At 47.3% G+C, this 19,467-nt stretch overlaps 1 protein-coding gene across 8 annotated transcripts in view; it reads left to right on the forward strand.

The window, feature by feature from the left end:
• The first annotated feature begins 2,786 nt into the window (after nucleotides 1-2,786).
• PRPSAP2 (phosphoribosyl pyrophosphate synthetase associated protein 2) overlaps nucleotides 2,787-19,467 on the forward strand; it is a 39,108-nt gene continuing 22,427 nt past the window's right edge. For 2 of the 8 annotated variants that reach the window (XR_016388828.1, XM_089900230.1), the window contains exons 1-8: nucleotides 2,787-3,341; nucleotides 4,262-4,456; nucleotides 7,660-7,754; nucleotides 7,996-8,146; nucleotides 9,039-9,091; nucleotides 11,836-11,902; nucleotides 15,575-15,747; nucleotides 17,926-18,041. Coding sequence is in view for 7 of the 8 variants with exons in the window: in XM_089900230.1 (XP_089756356.1) it covers nucleotides 8,028-8,146; nucleotides 9,039-9,091; nucleotides 11,836-11,902; nucleotides 15,575-15,747; nucleotides 17,926-18,041 (528 nt within the window). In the remaining variant the exon portion in view is untranslated. Of the gene's footprint in view, nucleotides 3,342-4,261; nucleotides 4,461-7,659; nucleotides 7,755-7,995; nucleotides 8,147-9,013; nucleotides 9,092-11,835; nucleotides 11,903-14,489; nucleotides 15,137-15,574; nucleotides 15,748-17,925; nucleotides 18,042-19,467 lie in introns of those variants that run through there. The other 6 variants (XM_022560810.3, XM_089900231.1, XM_089900229.1 and 3 more) reach the window with 5 other exon arrangements.

A 19,467-nucleotide genomic window follows, 5' to 3' on the forward strand; every position in this document is an offset into this window, starting at 1 on the left:
ATCTTCTGTGGTTTGATTGGGCTCAGCTGGGTGGCTCTCATTTGGGGTCTCTCATAGAGTTGCAGTCAGGTCGTGACTGGGGCTGCAGCCACCAGTGGGTCATCTGGGCTGGATGTCCACCATGGCTCACTCCCATGGCCTAAACCCCAAGGATAAAGAGGAAGGGAGATGAGACATCAGCCTATGGAGGATTTCAAAAGAGTCTTTGGAGAACTGAAAGTGGATGGAGAAGTGGCATCTGGTGTAATAGAGCAAGGGAAACTGTAAGCTAAGTGCCTCCAATGAGGAGAAACTGATTGATTGAGAAACTAACAATTTCATTGCCAAATGATGGGAGCATGGTATGTGGGAGCTAGCTCATACTGGCTCAGCAGAGACGATTTTTAAATTATCAGGAATATTGTCCCTGTGTGGTGAAAATACTATACAATTCTGTGCTACTGCCCTCCTCCTTTCCATGGTGGGGGGTAATTCTGAGATCACCCATGGTACCGACATTTCTTGAGTACCACACTTGTGCCAGGTACTGTGCTGGGTACCTGCAAACAGGGATCAGCAAAAGAGACAAAGGACCTGCCCGTAGGGGCTTATAGTCTATAGGGGCGGGGGTGGGGATATTTATAAAATGACCATCCACATAAACACATAATTAGCGATCATGATAAGCCTAACGAAGGAAAAGTACTTTTTTTTTTTTTTTTGAGAAGGTGAGTGGTTTGGAGAAGGCTTAAAAATGACAATTGTGCTTAGATGTTTAAGTAGGAGTTAATGAGGGGCGAGGGCAGCAGGAGGAAAAGCATTCCTGGAGGCAGGAACAGCATGTGTACGTGCCCTGCAGTTCAGGGATGGAGGAACAGGCTGGTGGGAAAGAACAACGAGAAGTAAGCAAGGGGACAACACGCATGCCCCTGGCTTCAGAGGGTGAAGGGAAGGAATTTACGGGCTCCGTAGCCCACTGCGGCGCGAGATTGCGTCTTCTGGTCTCCCATTGGCTCAGCGGCCTGTCCTTGGAGCGAATCAGCGAGCCGAAAGGGATGAGTGGCCCTGATTGGTCAGGTCCAGTCACGTGCAACCTGGAGTGCTGGGTGGAGCCAACGCAGGTTGAAGCCAGGAGGTCGGGTGCGTCAGGGTTGGGTCTGCGCAAAAGCAGTGGGTGAAACCAAAGTCCACTTACTGAAGTAAGGGCATTCAGTTTTGTACCCGAATCTGTCTGTGGGCTCACGGGGCTTGTTCTTCACAGAGGTATGACCCCGTGAAGCTGTCAGGCAAAGGAAATGTCTTAAATGACTCCATTTGAGTCCGGCCGCTTCTGGCTGGCCGTGCCACCTCTCACGAACGATTTCAAGCCTCACTCTAGTGAAAAATCCAAAGCAGAACTGGAGCTGCGATGTGGTATAGGGTCTAGCTTAGTGCAGACCGTGATGCCAGACTGCCTGGGTTGAAGTTCTTGTCCATGTTTGTTTGTCCTTAGGCAAGTTATTGATATTTAACATCAGGGTGTCAGTTCCCACAACTATTAAAATGGAGATCATAATAACACCTACCTCATAGTTCTGTGAGGATTAAATAAGTTACAGTTAATACATGTTAAGCACTTGGCCTGACACATGGTAAGTGCTCCATACGTGTTTCTATTATTATGTTTTATATATATATTAAACATACTTAAATATAAGGAATTCAGGCAAGCACCAATTCCTTACTTTGTGATAAAAGAAGAAAGAGCAACAAAGCAAATAATAGTAATAATAACAACTGAGGGCTTACTATGCACCAGAAACTGTTTTGGAAGCTCCGCAGGTGTTATTTTACTGAATCCTCACAGCAACCCCTGAGATGGGTGCTACTATCATCTCCATTTTTCAGCTGAGGAAATTGAGGCTCAGGGAGGTGAAGTGACATTGCCCAAAGTTACAGGCCAGTAAAGACTTGAACCCAGACATTTGTAATTCCAGACATCAAAGTCCGCAGTCGCGGGCTTCCCTGGTGGCACAGTGGTTAAGAATCCGCCTGCCAATGCAGGGGACACGGGTTCGAGTCCTGGTCTGGGAAGATCCCACATGCCCAACTAAGCCCGTGCGCCACAACCACTGAGCCTACGCTCTAGAGCCGGAGAGCCACAACTACTGAGCCAGCATGCCTAAAGCCCGTGCTCCGCAACAGAGAAGCCACCGCAATGAGAAGCCCGCGCACCACAAGGAAGAGTAGCCCCCACTCACCGCAACTAGAGGAAGTCCGTGCGCAGCAACGAAGACCCAACGCAGCCAAAAATAAATAAATAAATTTGTTTAAAAAAAAAAGTCCGCCCTCGGGTTCTCGAGGCTCAGCCCCGCCCCTCCCCGCCCCTCGCCCCGCCTGGCCCCACCCCTCCAGTCAGCCCCGCCCCACTCATGGCCTCGCCCCGCCCATGGCCCCGCCCCTCGTCCGGCCTGGGGTATTCCAGCTAGACTAGAAGGCCCCGCGCCTCCCCTCTGTGGGCGCCTTCCCTGCCCCGCCCCTCACACGGATGGTCCCTCCCGAGGCCCCGCCCCCTCGAGCGGCCCCGCCCCCTCGAGCGGCCCCGCCCCCTCGAGCGGCCCCGCCCACAGGCCTCGCAGTCGCTGCGGACGCAGTTCTCGGGCTTGAGTCGCCATTTTGCTCTTGGAGAGGCGGCCAGTGCTTCGGCGCTTTCCTCATTCGGCAGCGGAGGCTGCGGCGGGGCCGGGGCTGGGGTCGGGGCCAGGTAGGCGGGCGGGAGCCGGCGACGGTGGTGGCGCGGCCGGCGGGCCGGCCCTGCGGGGCACAGGTGCAGGGGCGGGGGCTCGGCGGGGACCCGGCCGCGCGCAGCCCTCAGCCCGGTCCGGTTCGTAGGCGTCCGCGGGCCTGGCGCGCGGCCCGTCCGGCCGGTACGGGACCTGCGGCTGCGGGCGGAAGCCCAGCCTCACGCGCAGACTGACATCCCTGGCGGTGCTGGGCTGGCCTTGCGGCGCGGGCCTTTCTGTTGCCCCGCGGAGCTTGAGTGAGGACAGGGATGTAGCTCTAAGGCTTTTTTCTGCTTTTTAAATGGTTTCCAGCAGTACTGCACAGTGATGATACCGACTTTTCCCACCTTTTATTAATATTGACGCGGTTTGGGTGTTTAGCTTTTGCAAGGAATGGGAAATTCGGGATGGGGATTTGGGGTGTGAGAAAATGTGATTTATAATGTTTAAAACTGTTCCATGCACAAATGTAAGTGATTCACCCACATTATTGAACCCCACGAAGTCCTACCCTTCTTGTCCGTATTCCTATCCCGACCTCGTCTGTACCATTATTACCCAGCTTGGGTTGGAGGAGATGCAGTTCTGCTCTTACTTAACGTAAGCACTTTCGTACAGTCCCGGATATTTACCGTTTTTATTGTATTGAATGTATATTCAGAGTTTTACTTAATTACCCCATTATGTAACTTTTCCATATGTTCAGTGTTCCTCCTCTTAGAAAAACCATGCAGTGACCGTCATTGAGCTTTTCCTTTCTTTCCGTAAGATAAATTCTCCAAAGGGGAAATACTGAATCAGAGTTATGTGTACTTTCTTTGACACGTGATATAAATTGTTTTCCAAACAAGGCGTGTTTACTACGCACATTTTTCTAAATCTGGGTGTTTGTCGGGCTTGCCCCCTGAAATGCGGGGTGTCAGGTCACTCTCTGTGGTGTTGGGAGACTGTCTGCTGCTTCCAGGTGGGCAACCTTGAGGAGGTGTCTTCATCTTCAAGCGTCACTTATCCCGTGTCTCAAAGGGGACTTGTAGTACCTGCTTTATTGAGTTGTCATAAGAATTCACAGCGCTCAGAAAATGGTATTTAGCCGAAAGAAAACATTCTGATGAAGAGATAGCCAGGTGCCTGGGATCATAGAGGCCTGGAGGATTAATTACATCTAGGCTTCACCCTTCTAATTCTCTTCAATACTGACTCCCAAAAAGCAAATTTTCTTTGAGTGAGGTACATCACTAATAAAAATAATAATTCTTTATACTTTCTGACACCTTTTAGTTTGCAGACTTCTTTCAACTCCATGTGTTAATCATTGCAACTCAGTGAGGTCAGGCTTTATTCCACAAACATTTGTTATTTGACGAACATTTGTTAAGCCTCTCCCTCTGCCAGGTACTATTCTAGGCCCTGGGTGTACAGCAGAGAAGATAATAGTGGAAAAAATCTCTGCTGTCCTGGACCTTAAATTCTGGTGAGGGAAGCTGTTTTTTTTGTTTGTTTGTTTGTTTGTTTGTTTTTAGGGAAGCTGTTTTTAACCAAGCATCTATCTCTGCTGTCGGGAAGGGGAAGGCCAAGGACTTGTAGCTGGTAACCAGGAGAGGCAAATCAGGTCTTCACACTGTGACTCCAGCCATCTTTAGATGGCAGGTATTTGCACAGCAGACGCACTAGATGGAAAGCAACCCACTTTGATGCCAGCCTTACTCATCTGAGATGTGCGTGAGTCGTTTTGAAATGACTGCCAGCACTTGCAAAGCGAGTGGTCTTTCAGAGTGGTTTCCTTCATGAGACTTTTCATAAGGTTCTGAAATTCTCTGAAAAGGCTGTGGTTTCATGTGTTGTATATAATTCTCACACATTCTAGAGTGAATTTAGGATAAATGTAAAAGCAACTGTAGTTTATGGGGGGAAAATGGGAATGTTCTCTTTACTCTCCATTTCACACTATAGCCTTGTAGTAATGAGCCTTCTGCCAGCCCCATGCTGGTGACTATCTTGTTTACGAGGAGAATCTTTAAAACTCTTTTCTTAAAGCTTGGTAAAGAGCACAACTTGAATTTCCAATAGGAAAAGGAGAACTAAAACTAGCAACTAGTTTTATTGTTTGACCGACTTGTGAGATGGGTAGTCACAGAACATGACTATACTGATGACTGTTTCCAAAGGGACTCCCAGCCTGTGCCATTTTGAGGGCTTAGGTTAGGTTTCCATTATTGAAACCTGGTATCTGGAGACTGAAACCCTAGAGACCATAGTCAGTGATGAAGGACATTTAAACCATGACCATTAATGAAAGGTCCCAGGAAAAGAGAATACACAGAGGCAGGTCAAGGACTGCCCTGGGGAGAAGGAATTTGGGGTTTCCTGTAAATCTTCAAAGAAAGGACAAGGCTCAGGATGGGGGGACTGCTGGGAGAGGAATCTGCGTGTTCTAAGGCTGGACCCTCAGGATGTGGGCATCAGGCCCGGGGCTGTTCAGGTATCTGGAGTGGCTCCTTGGTAGGAGTCCTAGAGATGGACTGAGTTACTTCCAAGATCTCTTCCTTCCCCTCAGTTTGATTCTCAGTGTCCTCTCAAGAACGTCCTCTCAAGAACACTGTTGTCCTTTAAGAAGCTTCTTAATTTGAAGGTTAGGGGATGTAGAAAAGTGGCCATCCCGTGCATATTATGTCCTCGTTCGGTAGATAACCAAAGTATTAACGAGTTGACTCACCAGAGCTTCCGTTTACCGTGCGTGTCCTGTATGTGGGGCAGTGTGTTAAGTGCCGTACGGTGGCCCTGGAAGGTCAGTATTCGCAGTTGCATGGATGAGGGGGCGGAAGCTGAGAGTGACTAATTTATGCGAGGCCTCACAGTGAGTTAAGGGGAAGTAGGAGCTGAGATGCAAACCTGGGTTTGACTCCAAAGCCTGTATTCATAACTACAGGAGAATGAGTTTTATTTTTGTTGTGGTTTCCGTTTCCAGACTCTGTTCCTAAACACAGGCGTAGAAGAGTTGAGAGGTGGTGTTAGAAGACCCCTAGGATCTCCTCCGATTCTGAGTGTTGATGGTTAAATATTATTTCTTTCCTTTGCACCAGTCACCCTGCCCCACGCTATGCTGTAAAGCTGGCTCGGCACACTTTTTCTGTAGAGGGCCAGGTAATATTTTAGGCTTTGCAGCCCATACTTAACTCTACCACTGCATCCACAGACAGCTTGTTGACAGTGAGCATGGCTGTGTTCCAGTGAGCATGGCTGTGTTCCAGTACAGTTTTATTTACAGAAATAACCTGTTTTGGCCCGTGGGCTGTACTTTGCCGATCCCTGCTCCAAAGCCACTTTCCACGGTACACACCAGTGGTCCTTCTTGGTCTCCTTAGGGCTTTGGCCAGCTGTTCATACATTTCTGTTTGTAATTCATAGGCCTTAGGTCAAGTGCATTGGGGTGGCCTGTGTTTCCCGTGGAGCGATGCCTCTGAGGAGGAAATGTGCTCTCCTAGCCTGCGTTGGGGGACCGTGAGTGACCCACTGGCCCCCACTGGTGGTTACTGCAGAGAGAGACACACACACGCATAAGGAGGCCTCTTTGGGTTGGTGACCTGCTGAGTGTGGCGTGCCTGCACCAGGGAACACTGGCAGCAGTTAAAAAGGACATGATGGGTCTATACTTTCTACCTGGGATCTTAAAATATATTGCTTTTTTAAAAAGCAGATTATAAGTAGATTTGTACGATGATCCCTTTTTATGTTAGAAATGATTTTTTATATGTATTTTTTATGGGGATCACATGTGTGAACGTGTAACAGCCTGATGGTGTCTCTTTCAAACTAATAATAAGAACTGTTAGGTCCAAGGACGTGGGTGGGAAGGAGCCTGGGATCGGAGCTAGTGACATTAGCCTAAACTCTCATGTTTCAGTTTTTTTTTACAAGGAGAATGTATTTGTTTATTGTGTAATTAAAAGTTAAGAATAGGGGCTTCCCTGGTGGCGCAGTGGTTGGGAGTCCGCCTGCCGATGCAGGGGACACGGCTTCGTGCCCCGGTCCGGGAGGATCCCACATGCCGTGGAGCGGCTGGGCCCGTGAGCCATGGCCGCTGAGCCTGCGCGTCAGGAGCCTGTGCTCCGCAACGGGAGAGGCCCGCGTACCGCAAAAAAAAAAAAAAAAAAAAAAGTTAAGAATAACAAATAAGATAATTGGCTTCAGCCTTTTGCTCCTGTCCACCAGCCTTCCCAGAGCCACCCACGTAAACATATGACTGGGGAAATGCAGTGGGCTTGCTGGGAAGGCGCCTCCGTCCCCGAAGGCCTAGTAGATTGTTGCTCCTGCATCTAACCCGTGCCTGCCTTTCTCCATAAGGACACTCAGCCCAGAGAGTGCCCAGAGGAGGAGGAGAGCATGGAGGGTTCTGATGACCTGTAGGACAGGCTCGCTCTTTCTTTTTTTTTTTTTGTGGTACGCGGGCCTCTCACTGTTGTGGCCTCTCCCGTTGCGGAGCACAGGCTCCGGACGCGCAGGCTCAGCGGCCATGGCTCACGGGCCCAGCCGCTCCGCGGCATGTGGGATCTTCCCGGACCGGGGCACGAACCCGTGTCCCCTGCATCGGCAGGCGGACTCTCAACCACTGCGCCACCAGGGAAGCCCAGGCCAGGCTCTTTCTGTCTGTTCCCTGCTGCTGGTCAGTTGCATGGCTGAGTCACTTTCCTTCAAGGTTATTGTTACCTGGTCAACCTTGTGTTCCAGTTGAGGAAAAATGCAGATGACAAGGTCAGGCTTAGACAGGACCTGGGGCAGCTGCAAGGCCAGGGGGAGGTTTCATGGTGAACAGGCATTACAAGGAAAGCTGGGCATGGACGGGTTTTTTATTCATTGTTTAAGGATCAGTCAGTCTTTGTCCTTGCTAATGGCTTTGCCATTTTTCTGTGTGTTAATCCAGGAGGAATTTTGTTGTCAGAGACTAAAAGGAGGTTGTCGTAATTGACTTTAAGCAACAAACAGTAAAACACTGAGCTCTTCAGCTCCACCTTTCTTGTAAGTTTATCATTTATTCCCAGTGGTCATGAAAATAATTGAGTCATGTGATAGCATCTTTCCATAAATTTGGGACCCTAAAACTCAATAGACTTTCTATTTGTCTATGTACATGTTTAATATAAAAGACTCCATCATGGTAAAAACTAATTTCCTTCAGCTTAAGTCACTTGCTATTAAAAAATTTTCAGGTGTATTTCATATCACATGACAGTTCTTAATATATTTTGTATCTTTCCAGGCTCTGAGAATTGGAAAACCAGGAAGGTTTTGATGTTTTGTGTGGCGCCACCTGAATCAGAAGCCAAGATGAACATAACCAAAGGGGGTCTGGTGTTGTTTTCGGCAAATTCTAATTCATCATGTATGGAGCTTTCAAAGAAAATCGCTGAGTGAGTATAATCATAGTGTTAAAACCTGTACTCCTTACGTGGTGTTCTACATTTGATAAGCGGGTCGGCACTGATGGTTAAATTTGAAAGCAGATCTTTTATAGTTAATCTGCTCATCATCTGGGTATTGAAGGCTCACCTTCTTGTAAACTGTTGTCACTCCTACACGTTCTTTCAGCAGACATTTACTGAGTGACTCCTGAGTGCCAGAGATTGTGTTAGGTGCTACATATGTATAGAATTATTTGAGTATAAAGAACAATGAAGGGTATATACTATATGAAGGTACTTTATAGATTACAGTTCAGTATAATTTTAGTTATTTATTAAATAAATATTGAACCCCTACTGTGTACCAGACCTTGATCTAGATACTGGGGAGTAACAGTGAAGAAGCCAGTCAGAACCCTCCCTTCTTTAGTAGAGGGGCCAGGCAAGAAGTGAGTCAGCCAAACAAACAAACAAGGTCACTTCCGATGGTGGTAAAGCGGGGAGAACGGAGAGGCAAGGGCAGGTTGTTCTGTCTTCGTGCTCACGTGCCTTTAAACCCTGGGGATGGAATGTGAATTGAGAAACCTGAATAGGTACAAGTGAAGGGCTGGGCAGAGCCCTCCAGGCAGAGGGAACAGCAGGAATGTGGCTGGAGGGCAGGGAGCCCAGGACCCTGGAGAACCAGGACAGTGTTGAGAGGCCTTCTTGGGTTGGCATAGGGTGGGGATGTGATGGGTTAGGTGACCGAACAATTCTACGTCCACTTTAAATCTCGTAATAGGAATACCTCTATTTTTAAAAATTTGTTTTATTTTTATCTATTTCTAAATCATCCTTAATAGTAAAGCTGTTGCATCTGTTCTATTACTTTTTCAGCGTTTTCCGTCTTTCTCTTCTCTAGGCGGCTGGGGGTGGAGATGGGCAAAGTGCAAGTTTACCAGGAGCCTGACAGAGGTGAGTGATCCTGTGCTTTCGTGACGGTGGCCTTTTTGTGGTACATGCCGTGCTGGCCCAGTCCCCCATCCTCCGTAGCTGAAACAGTCGGCCTCAGTGTCCAGTTAGTTCTGCCAGCAGGAAGACAGGCAGGCAAGGTGGGCGAGTGCGGTGTTCCCACTAATACCAGCTCGATAGGGAATTCTGGGGCAGTCACATCTGGGGGCTTAAAGTCTAGTCCTTAGACATCATCCGATAACAACTGCGTGGGTGCGTGAACAAGCTGTTCACCTGAAGGAAGCATTAGCACAGCGCTTGGTTGAATCCGTCCCCTTAGCCGGGGGGCGTATGCCTTGTGTAGCCACAGTATCAGGCGGTGGGTGTTCTTTTCCCCAACCTGCACTGCCTTGGGCTAGACTCCATGATGTCATGTCAGGAAGTGCTTTTTGCTAACTGATTTATGATGTTGTATAAACACCTCAAGTTGTGAAAATCACATGTTATTTAGCCTTTGTACTTTCTGTAGAAATGGCGGATGTTTGAAGTTATTCTAGCAGGAGCGACAGATGACCTGCATAGGTGTGAGAGTCAGAAAACTTCTCCTTGGCAAGTTATTTTAGCTGTCTAAACTGCAAATAATTCGGGCTGTTCTGAGGATTAAGTGGGATAATTTGTGTGCCTAACACAGTTTTTGGCACATAGTAGGCACTCAGTAAACACTGGTTCCCTCTCCTTTTCCACTGCAGGATTTTGTCTAATACTTAAATATTAGAGAATTTATAAGACACTTAGATGAAGAGGCACAAATTTGCTCTTCCCCTATTTATTTCTCCATTACTGCCTCCTCTTCCCTGTCTCCCAATACCCCCCATGTGGCTTCAGTGGGAAAAAAGTATAATTGAGGGAAATATACAGGGAGTTTGGAGAAGATTTTGCTGCTAAAGGAATTGGATGAAGTCCTTTGTCTAGTGTAGAAGGGGGGCTGAGGGAGGCTGGTGGCGGAAGACTCAGGAGGAGCCTGTCCACCCTCTGGGTTCATGAACGAGGGGAAGGAAGCAGGGAGCTAACGTCTCTAGAGTCCTTACCATTACCAGGTACTGAGGAACTGAGTTCAGGGGTGACGTTAGGATCAAGGCCCCAGCGGGAACAGAGTCGGGATTCAAAGCTCAATCTCCCTGTTTCTAAAGCTCATTTTGTTTCCATGGTACCACACTTTTTTGTAAACATGTACTCTATTTTTTCCAACGTTTCTAATGAAAATGTTCAAACCTATAAAAAATGTGAAAGAGTAGTGCCATGAATACCCATATGAATGAGTACCACCCAGATTCAGCAGGTGACACTTTGCTGTATGAATGTGTGTTTGTGGGACCATTTGGAACTGAGTTGCAGACATTGACACTTAACCCCTGAATACTTGACCATGTGTCTCCTAAGGAGGACTTTCTCCCATGTAGATACGCTACCATTGTCACATTAAAGAGATTAATGATAATTCTCTATCATCTAATAGCTAATGTACGTTCTAATTTTCCTAGTTGTCCTAGCTGGTTTTTGTTTTTATAAATTTATTTGTTTTTTTATTTTTGGCTGCGTGGGGTCTTTGTTGCGGTGCACAGGCTTCTCACTGCGGTGGCTTCTCTTCTCTTGTTGCGGAGCACAGGCTCTAGGCACATGGGCTCAGTAGTTGTGGCTTGCAGGCTGTAGAAGCACAGGCTCAGTAGTTGTGGCATGTGGGCTCAGTAGTTGTGGCTTGCAGGTTCTAGAGTGCAGGCTCAGTAGTTGTGGCGCACGGGCTTAGTTGCTCCACGGCATGTGGGATCTTCCTGGACCAGGGCTCGAACGCGTGTCCCCTGCATTGGCAGGCGGATTCTTAACCACTGAGCCACCAGGGAAGTCCCTTTTGTTTGTTTTTTAAACCAGGATTCTTGGTTCAAGTGAGGTGTTTTTTTTTTGGTTTTTTTTTTTGTTGTTTGTTTGTTTTTGCTGAACGCGGGCCTCCCACTGCTGTGGCCTCTCCCGTTGCGGAGTACAGGCTCTGGACGCGCAGGCTCAGTGGCCATGGCTCACGGGCCCAGCTGCTTCGCGGCATGTGGGATCTTCCCGGACCGGGGCATGAACCTGTGTCCCTCGCATCGGCAGGCGGACTCCCAACCACTGCGCCACCAGGGAAGCCCAAGTGAGGTGTTTTTTATACCTCTTTATTCTCTTCTAGACTAGGGCAGTCCCTTCACCTTTTCTTTTTTTCCCCCACAGCACTGACTTTTTGAAGAGTTTGTCTTGTGGAATCTCCCACTCTGGATTTGTCTAATTGTTTCCTTGTGGCTGATCACAAGTTTTTTGAGAGTAGGGATACTGGGCCTTATTTATCTTTACTTTCACAATGTTATTCTAACGTTTGTGCCTAATAGGTTCTTAATTGTTGCTGGTTGAATGAATGAGTCTATCATTTCCTGTAAGGATACGGGGCTCAGAGCAGCCCCAGCACTCGCTGTTTATGTATAGGAAGTGAGGAGGGGATATTTTCTTGTTTTAAGTGACAAGTGTGATTCCTTCTTAAGCATGTCGTATAACTTAACATGTTTAAAAGGTGTGATTAATCGAACTGTGTTCGTTATCCTTCATAGAACTGAAAACCTAGTGAGTGTTGAAACAGTTCCAGTTTCCATACTTTACAGTATTGGGGAATGCTGCAGGGGTTTTTTTGTGTGTTTTTTAAAGTTATGTGCCTTGTTCACCCTTCTCTTTTCCCCTTCTCCTGCCAGAAACAAGAGTACAAATTCAAGAGTCTGTGAGGGGGAAAGATGTTTTCATCATCCAAACTGTTTCAAAGTGAGTAACTTATCCAACAGAAATGTTGCTTTCTGGTCTCTGTTTGGGCACGAATGTTTAGAATAATGAGAGTTGCCTAGACAGGGAGAAGTACGATTGTTTTAAAATTGCCATGATCTCACTCTGCTAATTTTTCTGACATAGCTGCTGACTTTTTTTGTGTTCTTTCAGTGTTCTCAAGGGTGGGAATAACCAAGTTTTGGGATGGAGGCGCTTAACGATAAGAGAGCCCATTACGTTTGCTCTCAGTAGCCGGAATTTCATAAAATTTGTAGGGAAGCTCTTCTAGTTCCAAAAAAGAAAACAGGCGAGAGGAGAGGAATTTGCTTACTTGGGGTTCTTAAAGCTTTTCCTGCAGATAAGTTAAATGTACTGTCCTGTTGCATAAATTAAAGGAGCTGAGAAGATAGACGGTGTGTTGAAGGCATGTGTGTTCCTGTCTCCTGTGACATTTGATAGCCGCGTGTTCTGGAAATTGTCAAGGTCACAAATGTGTACGCTGGGGATAGAAGATTCAGTGCAGCGAGGGTGTCTGCACCACTCTTTGATTAAATGCCACTCTGTCCACAGGTGTCCCTCAAGGCCTCTATAGATGAAATTTTTAACTCAGTACAATTTTTAATAATGTCTAGAAATCGGTTTGTGTAGTGCAACAGTTTTTAGCCTAGAGATTCCAAAAATTGCCGCAAGCAAAATTTGTGGTTACATGTAAAGCAAATACCAAAGAAAGTGAAGACGAGCCAAACTTTGGGAGAATTTAGACTTGGAACACATGACCTTTCACCTAAAGTTTGAACATCTCTGTCCTGGTCTTTGGTTCATGGGGATGAAATCTCGAAGCCACCTGACTCCTCTGGCAGGAGGAGCCGAAGGTGACCTGTCACTGCATCCCATCGTCCTGGAGCGCAAGTGTGCGGGCCTTTGCGGCGGGGCCTTTGCGGCGGGGCCCTGGCTTCATGTCTTCCCTCCGCTTAGGGCCCTCAGCAGGGCTGGGCTGTGGGGATGAGAGTTCGTGCTGCCCCTGCTGCCACTCTCTTTCCCGGGCCAGACGCCAGGCTGGTAGAGCGCTCTCCATGCCCACGCCCTCATCAGGGAGGGAAAAGTGCAGAGCGCAGAACAGCTGACTTCCTTCTGGCTCCTGGGTGTTTGCAGTACTTTATACCTTCCATTTCTTTCCATTCATTCATTCATTCCTTCCTTTACATTTATTTTTGGACATTTCGATACTCTTTTCATTCTGGCCCTGCCTCTCGTCAGTTTCTTATTCCTCTAGCCAAAACCATTCCCTTGGCTTCCCTGGTGGCGCAGTGGTTGAGAGTCCGCCTGCCAATGCAGGGTACACGGGTTCGTGCCCCGATCCGGGAAGATCCCACATGCCGTGGAGCGGCTGGGCCCATGAGCCATGGCCGCTGAGCCTGCACGTCCGGAGCCTGTGCTCCGCGACGGGAGAGGCCACAACAGTGAGAGGCCCGCGTACCGCAAAACAAAAAACCATTCCCTTAATTTTCTATACATGCCTCATTTTGGAGTGCTCCAGACTGTGCGATAGGCTTGTCTTGTCCAGGTTGCAGAAAGCTTAGATATTGTGTTCTTTAAGAAACAGTTAACACTGAGATTTGGTGTCGTCAGATACACCTTGTACCTTGTCTTAGTGTAGACTGGTGGTAGGCACTAAAAGTATAAGAAAAATTTTAAATTAAGAAAATTCTGTTCATTAACTTAACTTTTCCTGTAATTCAGACAAGTTATTATTTGAATTTAGTGATGGAAAGCCTTGTACCAGTTCACAGAAAAATGGTGTTCCTGGGAGTATAGTTTGGGACCTTGGTGTAACTTTACATCTGCTGTTGGTTCCCCTACTCTTACCCCCCACACAGAATGCTTTCTGAAAGGTGACTTTAACTCCTCCCATGTCAGGCTTGTTGTTTGGTATCAACAGAGAACCTACTCACCCAGACGTTCCATGTTTCCCTCACTCTCGCACGCAGTCGCTCATTCACAGACATTTACTGAATGTCTGTTATGTGCCAGCCACTGTTACAGGTGTGTGAGATGCGCGAAGGATTAAAATAGTTCACAGATCCTTTGTCCTCATGGAGCCTGTGTTCTAGGACATGCAGGTAACATAATGAATAAATAGACCAAACCACAACAGCCTGGCAAGGAGTCGGACGTGACGGTGGTAAAGGATGGAGAGAGGGCAGGCTGGGGGGGTGACATCTGACAAACACTGCAAGAAGGTACCAGCTGGCGACGAGGGCACTCCAGGCGGGGCAGGGTGCCCTGAGGCGAAGGCCCTCGGGTGGGCGTGAGGACTGGCATGAGGGGAGGGCACGGAGGAGGAGTGCAGGGCAGAGCTGCGGGCGCCAGACCCTGAAGGGGCCTCGGGAGCTGTTGCAGGGCCTTGGCGTCTGCGGGAAACCATCGCTGGCTCCTGAGCAGAGTGCATGATCTGACTTGGACTTTAAGCTCCAGCTGGATGCTGTGCAGAGGGTGGGCTGCAGAGGGACTGCGGGGGGGGTGGGGGGCTGTCACTGTGGGGGGTCGAGGCTCGGCGCCAGGGCAGCAGTGGAGTGGTGGGTTGCTGTCATTGTGGACAGGAGAGCAGTTAAGGATGCCTCTGGGGGTTTTGTCCTGAGTAAACTGCAGGAGCAGCGCTGCCGTCAGCTGAGATAGCAGAGGTTTATGACGAGGCAGGCTTTGCCGGTCAAAGAGCAGTTCAGTTTGGGGTACGTTTTGAGATGTCTTAGCAAGACTTTCTAGTGGAATTGTCAAGAAGCAGCTGAATTTGTTAGTCTGGACTTGAGAAGCCTGGGCTGGAGCTATAGATTTGAGTCTCCAGCATTTACAAAGCTCTGAAATTGGATGAGAAGCCCGAGCGAGGGATGAGGGAGGAGAGAGGAGAAGAGGACAAATGATCAGGTGTCGGGGCAGGAAGCTGGGGAGGAGAGGAAGCAGCAGAGGAAACGAAGCGGGGCGGGAGGGGAGCGGTGGGGAAGTGATGGAGTGTGTCAGGGCGAGGATGGAGAGAGGCGGAGTGAGAACCCAGCGTTGGCCTTGGCCACGTGGAGGTCATCTGTGACCTGGATCGGAGCGTGTGTGGGAGAGGATGAGAGAGATGAGTTGGAAGCAGGTGTGGACGACCGTCTTGAGATGTGCTGCCCAGGGGAGCCAAGAAATGGGGCAGTGGGGAAAGTGGCCTGAGCTGCTGTTAATGGGAGAAATGGCCCATCGGTATGAGCAGGGCAGAGTGACACACTGATGGGGTGGCCGGGGGGATTGCTGGAGCCCTGCTTCAGTGGGCAGGGGGGATGGGATCCCTGCGTCACGGGAGGGCTGATTTTAGAGTGACTTTGGTGTGGAAAGTTCGTCTCTGGCTAATGGCTCGGGGCAGGCAGACTTGGGGGCTGCACGCGCATGTGGCAGTGGGGGCCCTGGGCTCTTTTCTGACAGAGCCTTTCTCAGTGGAAAAGGAAGTAGGGTCATCGGCTGAGAGGCAGCATGGGGGCGACTGATGGAGGCCCTAGAAGAGAGGGATGTGGTTTCTTTTTTGTGTCTAGAGCCTGTCTCGGTCGAGGCGGGCGTGACACATGGCTAACGCTTAGTTGGAACCAAGAGAGGTTATCGTGTATGTAACGTTTCTCCTTGCTGGTTTCTGTCCTTGGGTTCCAGGGATGTGAACACCACCATCATGGAGCTCCTTATCATGGTGTACGCGTGTAAGACCTCCTGTGCCAAAAGCATCATCGGCGTGATCCCCTACTTTCCTTACAGCAAACAGTGCAAGATGAGAAAGAGAGGCTCCATTGTTTCTAAACTGCTAGCTTCCATGATGTGCAAAGCTGGTAAGAAAGGCAGACATTTGACGGTTTATTGGGGGTCTGGGAGTTTTATTTTTACCTGAGAAATTGTAAAGCATTGTCTTAACTAAATTAGAATGTTGAACAGAGTAGAAACAGTGGTACAGCTTTAAGATGGCTAGTTTGTAATTAGAGAGAGTTCTCTCCTGTTCCCAACTCCCTAAACACAAAGCTGATGAGAACAACTTATTTTTTCCTAAATTCTTTGTTTAAAAAATTAATATTGAAATGACAAGTTACAATCATATTTTAGGTTGTTTTTAACGGGGAAGAAGGCATTTGGAATCAACAACTCTAATAACACAGCAACTACTTTCATTTTCGTCTCTTCCCTTTCCCAGTACACACTGGCATACTTTGCAGACCATACAAATTATTTTGTGTTGTGCATTTTTAGGTAGCATCCTAAGTGTCTCCTCCTTGTTTCTAAATAATCTTCAGAGTTGTTACTCTGTGTGTGTGTGTGTGTGTGTGTGCGCGCGTCTGCGCCCGCGTGCACGGGTGTGCCTGTGTGTGTGTGTATGATTATAGAAGGCATATGTCACAGAGCGTTTGCACAGAGAGAAAAGAATGAAAGTCCCCATATCACTACATTTTAACACAGACACTTACTGCAGAATAAATTTTCTACTGTAGCATTTCAAAGAAGGCAAAACCAAAACAAAAAATGAATAAACCTGAACCCCAGCAACCTGAAGAGCACACCCAGTTGAGACTCTGCTGGAGGGAGCAGGCCTGCCCTTCCCGCCTAGGCTTGCTCCTGGGGTGCCACCAGGCCCGCTTTCCTGTTCATTTGGGCAAGTTGTGCTTTAAAAAAATTTTCCAGTTGAATTATATGTATGTTTATATATATATAAATTTCCATTTCAAATATCCTTTAAGGAGCCAATGGGATGAAGATTCTTCATTTTTTCGAATTACAGACAGGCCTGTGCAGTTTATCTTAATATATTAAGACAAATACTTGTCTTAATATGGCTTTGTCATGCCTATTGAAAAGACTTAGGGGAGATGAAATCCACTCTCATAGAATTATCAGACATTTCTTCATTGCTATGACCTTGGCTGTTTTAAGACTTTAAATTGATGTGAAAACCATGCATCTCTGTGTAAGAAAAGCCACCCAGTCTTTCCCTTCTGAGGGGGGAAACCCAGTTCCCCACCTCCTCTGAGTTTCCTTTACTCCTCGCAGGGAACACTTCACCTCTGTCACCAAACGTGTAGGCGTTTTCCCCACACCTTGCAATTCTCCAGGGTACCAGCTGGGTGTCGTACAGTTCCACTCTGACACTGTGTACCTGGAGATGGCGTCAGATCCCACGGGTTAAGGGCTCAGTCCCACGTGCCTGCTCCCCTGACCCCCCCAGACGCTCACTGCAAGTCCAGGTTGTCACCTGTGCTGACCAGTTGGCTATAAATCAGAGGTTCCCACGACCTCCTCTTGGGTTCGATTAATTTACTAGAACTCCTCACAGAACTCGGGATCACTGTTCTCTTACTGTTCACTGGTTTATTATAAAACGACATGATAAAGGATCCAGGTGGGCATCCGGGTGGAAGAGGTGCGTGGGGCAGGGTATGGGGAGGGGCTTATGCCCGTGTTCCCCCGCCTGGAAGCTCCCTGAAGCCCGTGCTGTTGGGACTTTATGGAGGTGTCCTCACAAGGGCGTGCTCGTTCATTAGCTCCATTTCCAGCCCGTCCCCCCTCTCGAGAGTGGGGGTGGGGAGCCTGAAAATCGTGGTGACCGGCCCCCATCCCGGAGCCCATCCTGGGTCGCCTCATTAGAACAAAAGATACTCTTGGTACTCTTATAACTAAGGAATTCATAAGGCTTTCAGGAGCTCTGTGTCAGAGGTGGGGTCAAAGACCAGATATTAGAATAAGAGATGCCCCTGGTGCTCTTAGCACTGAGGGAATGGCAAGGGTTTTAGGAGCTCTGTGCTGGGAACCGGGGGGCAGAGACCAATATTTATATTTTCTTTTATCTCATAATCTCATTGTACTAAAAAAAAATCTGAGAAATAAAGATGCTGAGTTTTTGATGAGAGCAATTTTTAATAGTAATTTATTATATATGGTATCTTGCTTTATGTAGTACTTATTCATACAGTGCAACTGGTTATGAAACTATTTGTGTGTTTGTGTCTGCTTTATTTTCAAAGGTCTGACTCATCTTATTACTATGGATTTACACCAGAAGGAAATTCAGGGCTTCTTCAATATTCCTGTTGATAATTTAAGAGCATCTCCCTTCTTATTACAGTATATTCAAGAAGAGGTGAGCTAGCTCAAACTTTTTAACATTCTGTTTAAGGTTGAAAGATGCATTTCCATTTCCTTGGGCTGTCCATGAAGGATTAAAACTTGATGTATTCTACTTAAAGTACTATTTACTTTATAAATGTAATTCAGTGTATTTTTTTTTTCAGTCTGAAATTCTTTTCCCATTTAGATTATTACAGAATACTGAGCAGAGTGCCCTGTGCAGTAGGTCCTTGTTGGTTATCTGTTTTAAATACAGTAGTGTGTATATGTCAATCCCAAGCTCCCAATTAAAGAATTTGAAAAAGAATAGATACCTGTATATGCATAACAGAATCACCCTGCCGTACACCTGAAACTAACACACCATTGCTTTTTTTTTTTTTAACATCTTTACTGTAGTATAATCGCTTTACAATGGTGTGCTAGTTTCTGCCTTACAACAAAGTGAATCAGCTATACATATACATACATCCCCATATCTCCTCCCTCTTGCGTCTCCCTTCCACCCTCCCTATCCCACCCCTCTAGGTGGTCACAAAGTACTGAATTCAGTGTATTTTTAAATTCTTAATCTGCAATTTATTTCTTTTGCTAAGCTGTTAAAATTGCTTTTTTTTCTTTTGGATCTCAGGTGCCTAGAGTCACCTAGTCGTGACTGTGACAAATATCTCACTGTCATCATTGGTCCATGGGTGGTCCTGGGACTCTTTTATGTGTCCCTCTTCCTGCCTTATCTTTGTCCATCCACCTGTAGTCGTCGGCATCTGTGATCCTGCCACCCAACAAGAAAACTAGCATCATCATAATAACTTACGTCCACACATGTGGTCCTTTTGTGTCCCATCCCCCTGCCTCCTTCTGCCCAAGGGAACCACTATCCTGAATCTTGTTTCATCTTTCTCTCAATTTCCTTGGTTAAATTTATTCCCAGGTATTTTACTTTTTGGCTCTGTTGTAAATGGAGTTGTTCCTTTTGGATTGTTCACTGCTGGTGAATAGAAATGAAACTGACTTTTGTGTGTTGATCCTGCACCTTTGCTGGACTCATTTATTAGCTCTAATAGTGTTTTGTGTTGTATGTGGATTCTCTAGGGTTTTCTACATGTAAGATCATATGGTCTGTGAATGGACACAGTTTGACCTCTTCCTTTCTAACTTGGGAACCTGTTTTTCTTGTCTGATAGCTGTGGCTAGAGCTTCCAGTACAGTGTTGAGTAGCAGTGTTGAATGTGGGCATCTGTGTCTTGTTCCTGCTCCTAGGTGGAACGCTTTCAGCCTTTCACTGTCAAGTCTGATGTGAACTGTAGGTTTTTCATTAATGCCTTTTATTATGTTGAGGAAGTGCCCTTGTATTCTATTCCTAGTTTTCTGTTTTTATCATGAAAGGGTGTTGGATTTATCAGATGCTTCTTCTGCGTCATTTGAGATGGTCACGTGGA

Source organism: Delphinapterus leucas, chromosome 19, assembly GCF_059928025.1.
Source record: "Delphinapterus leucas isolate spDelLeu-1000000601 "Yukka" chromosome 19, BTC_Dleu_Yukka2, whole genome shotgun sequence".
NCBI classification, from domain to species: Eukaryota; Metazoa; Chordata; class Mammalia; order Artiodactyla; family Monodontidae; genus Delphinapterus; species Delphinapterus leucas.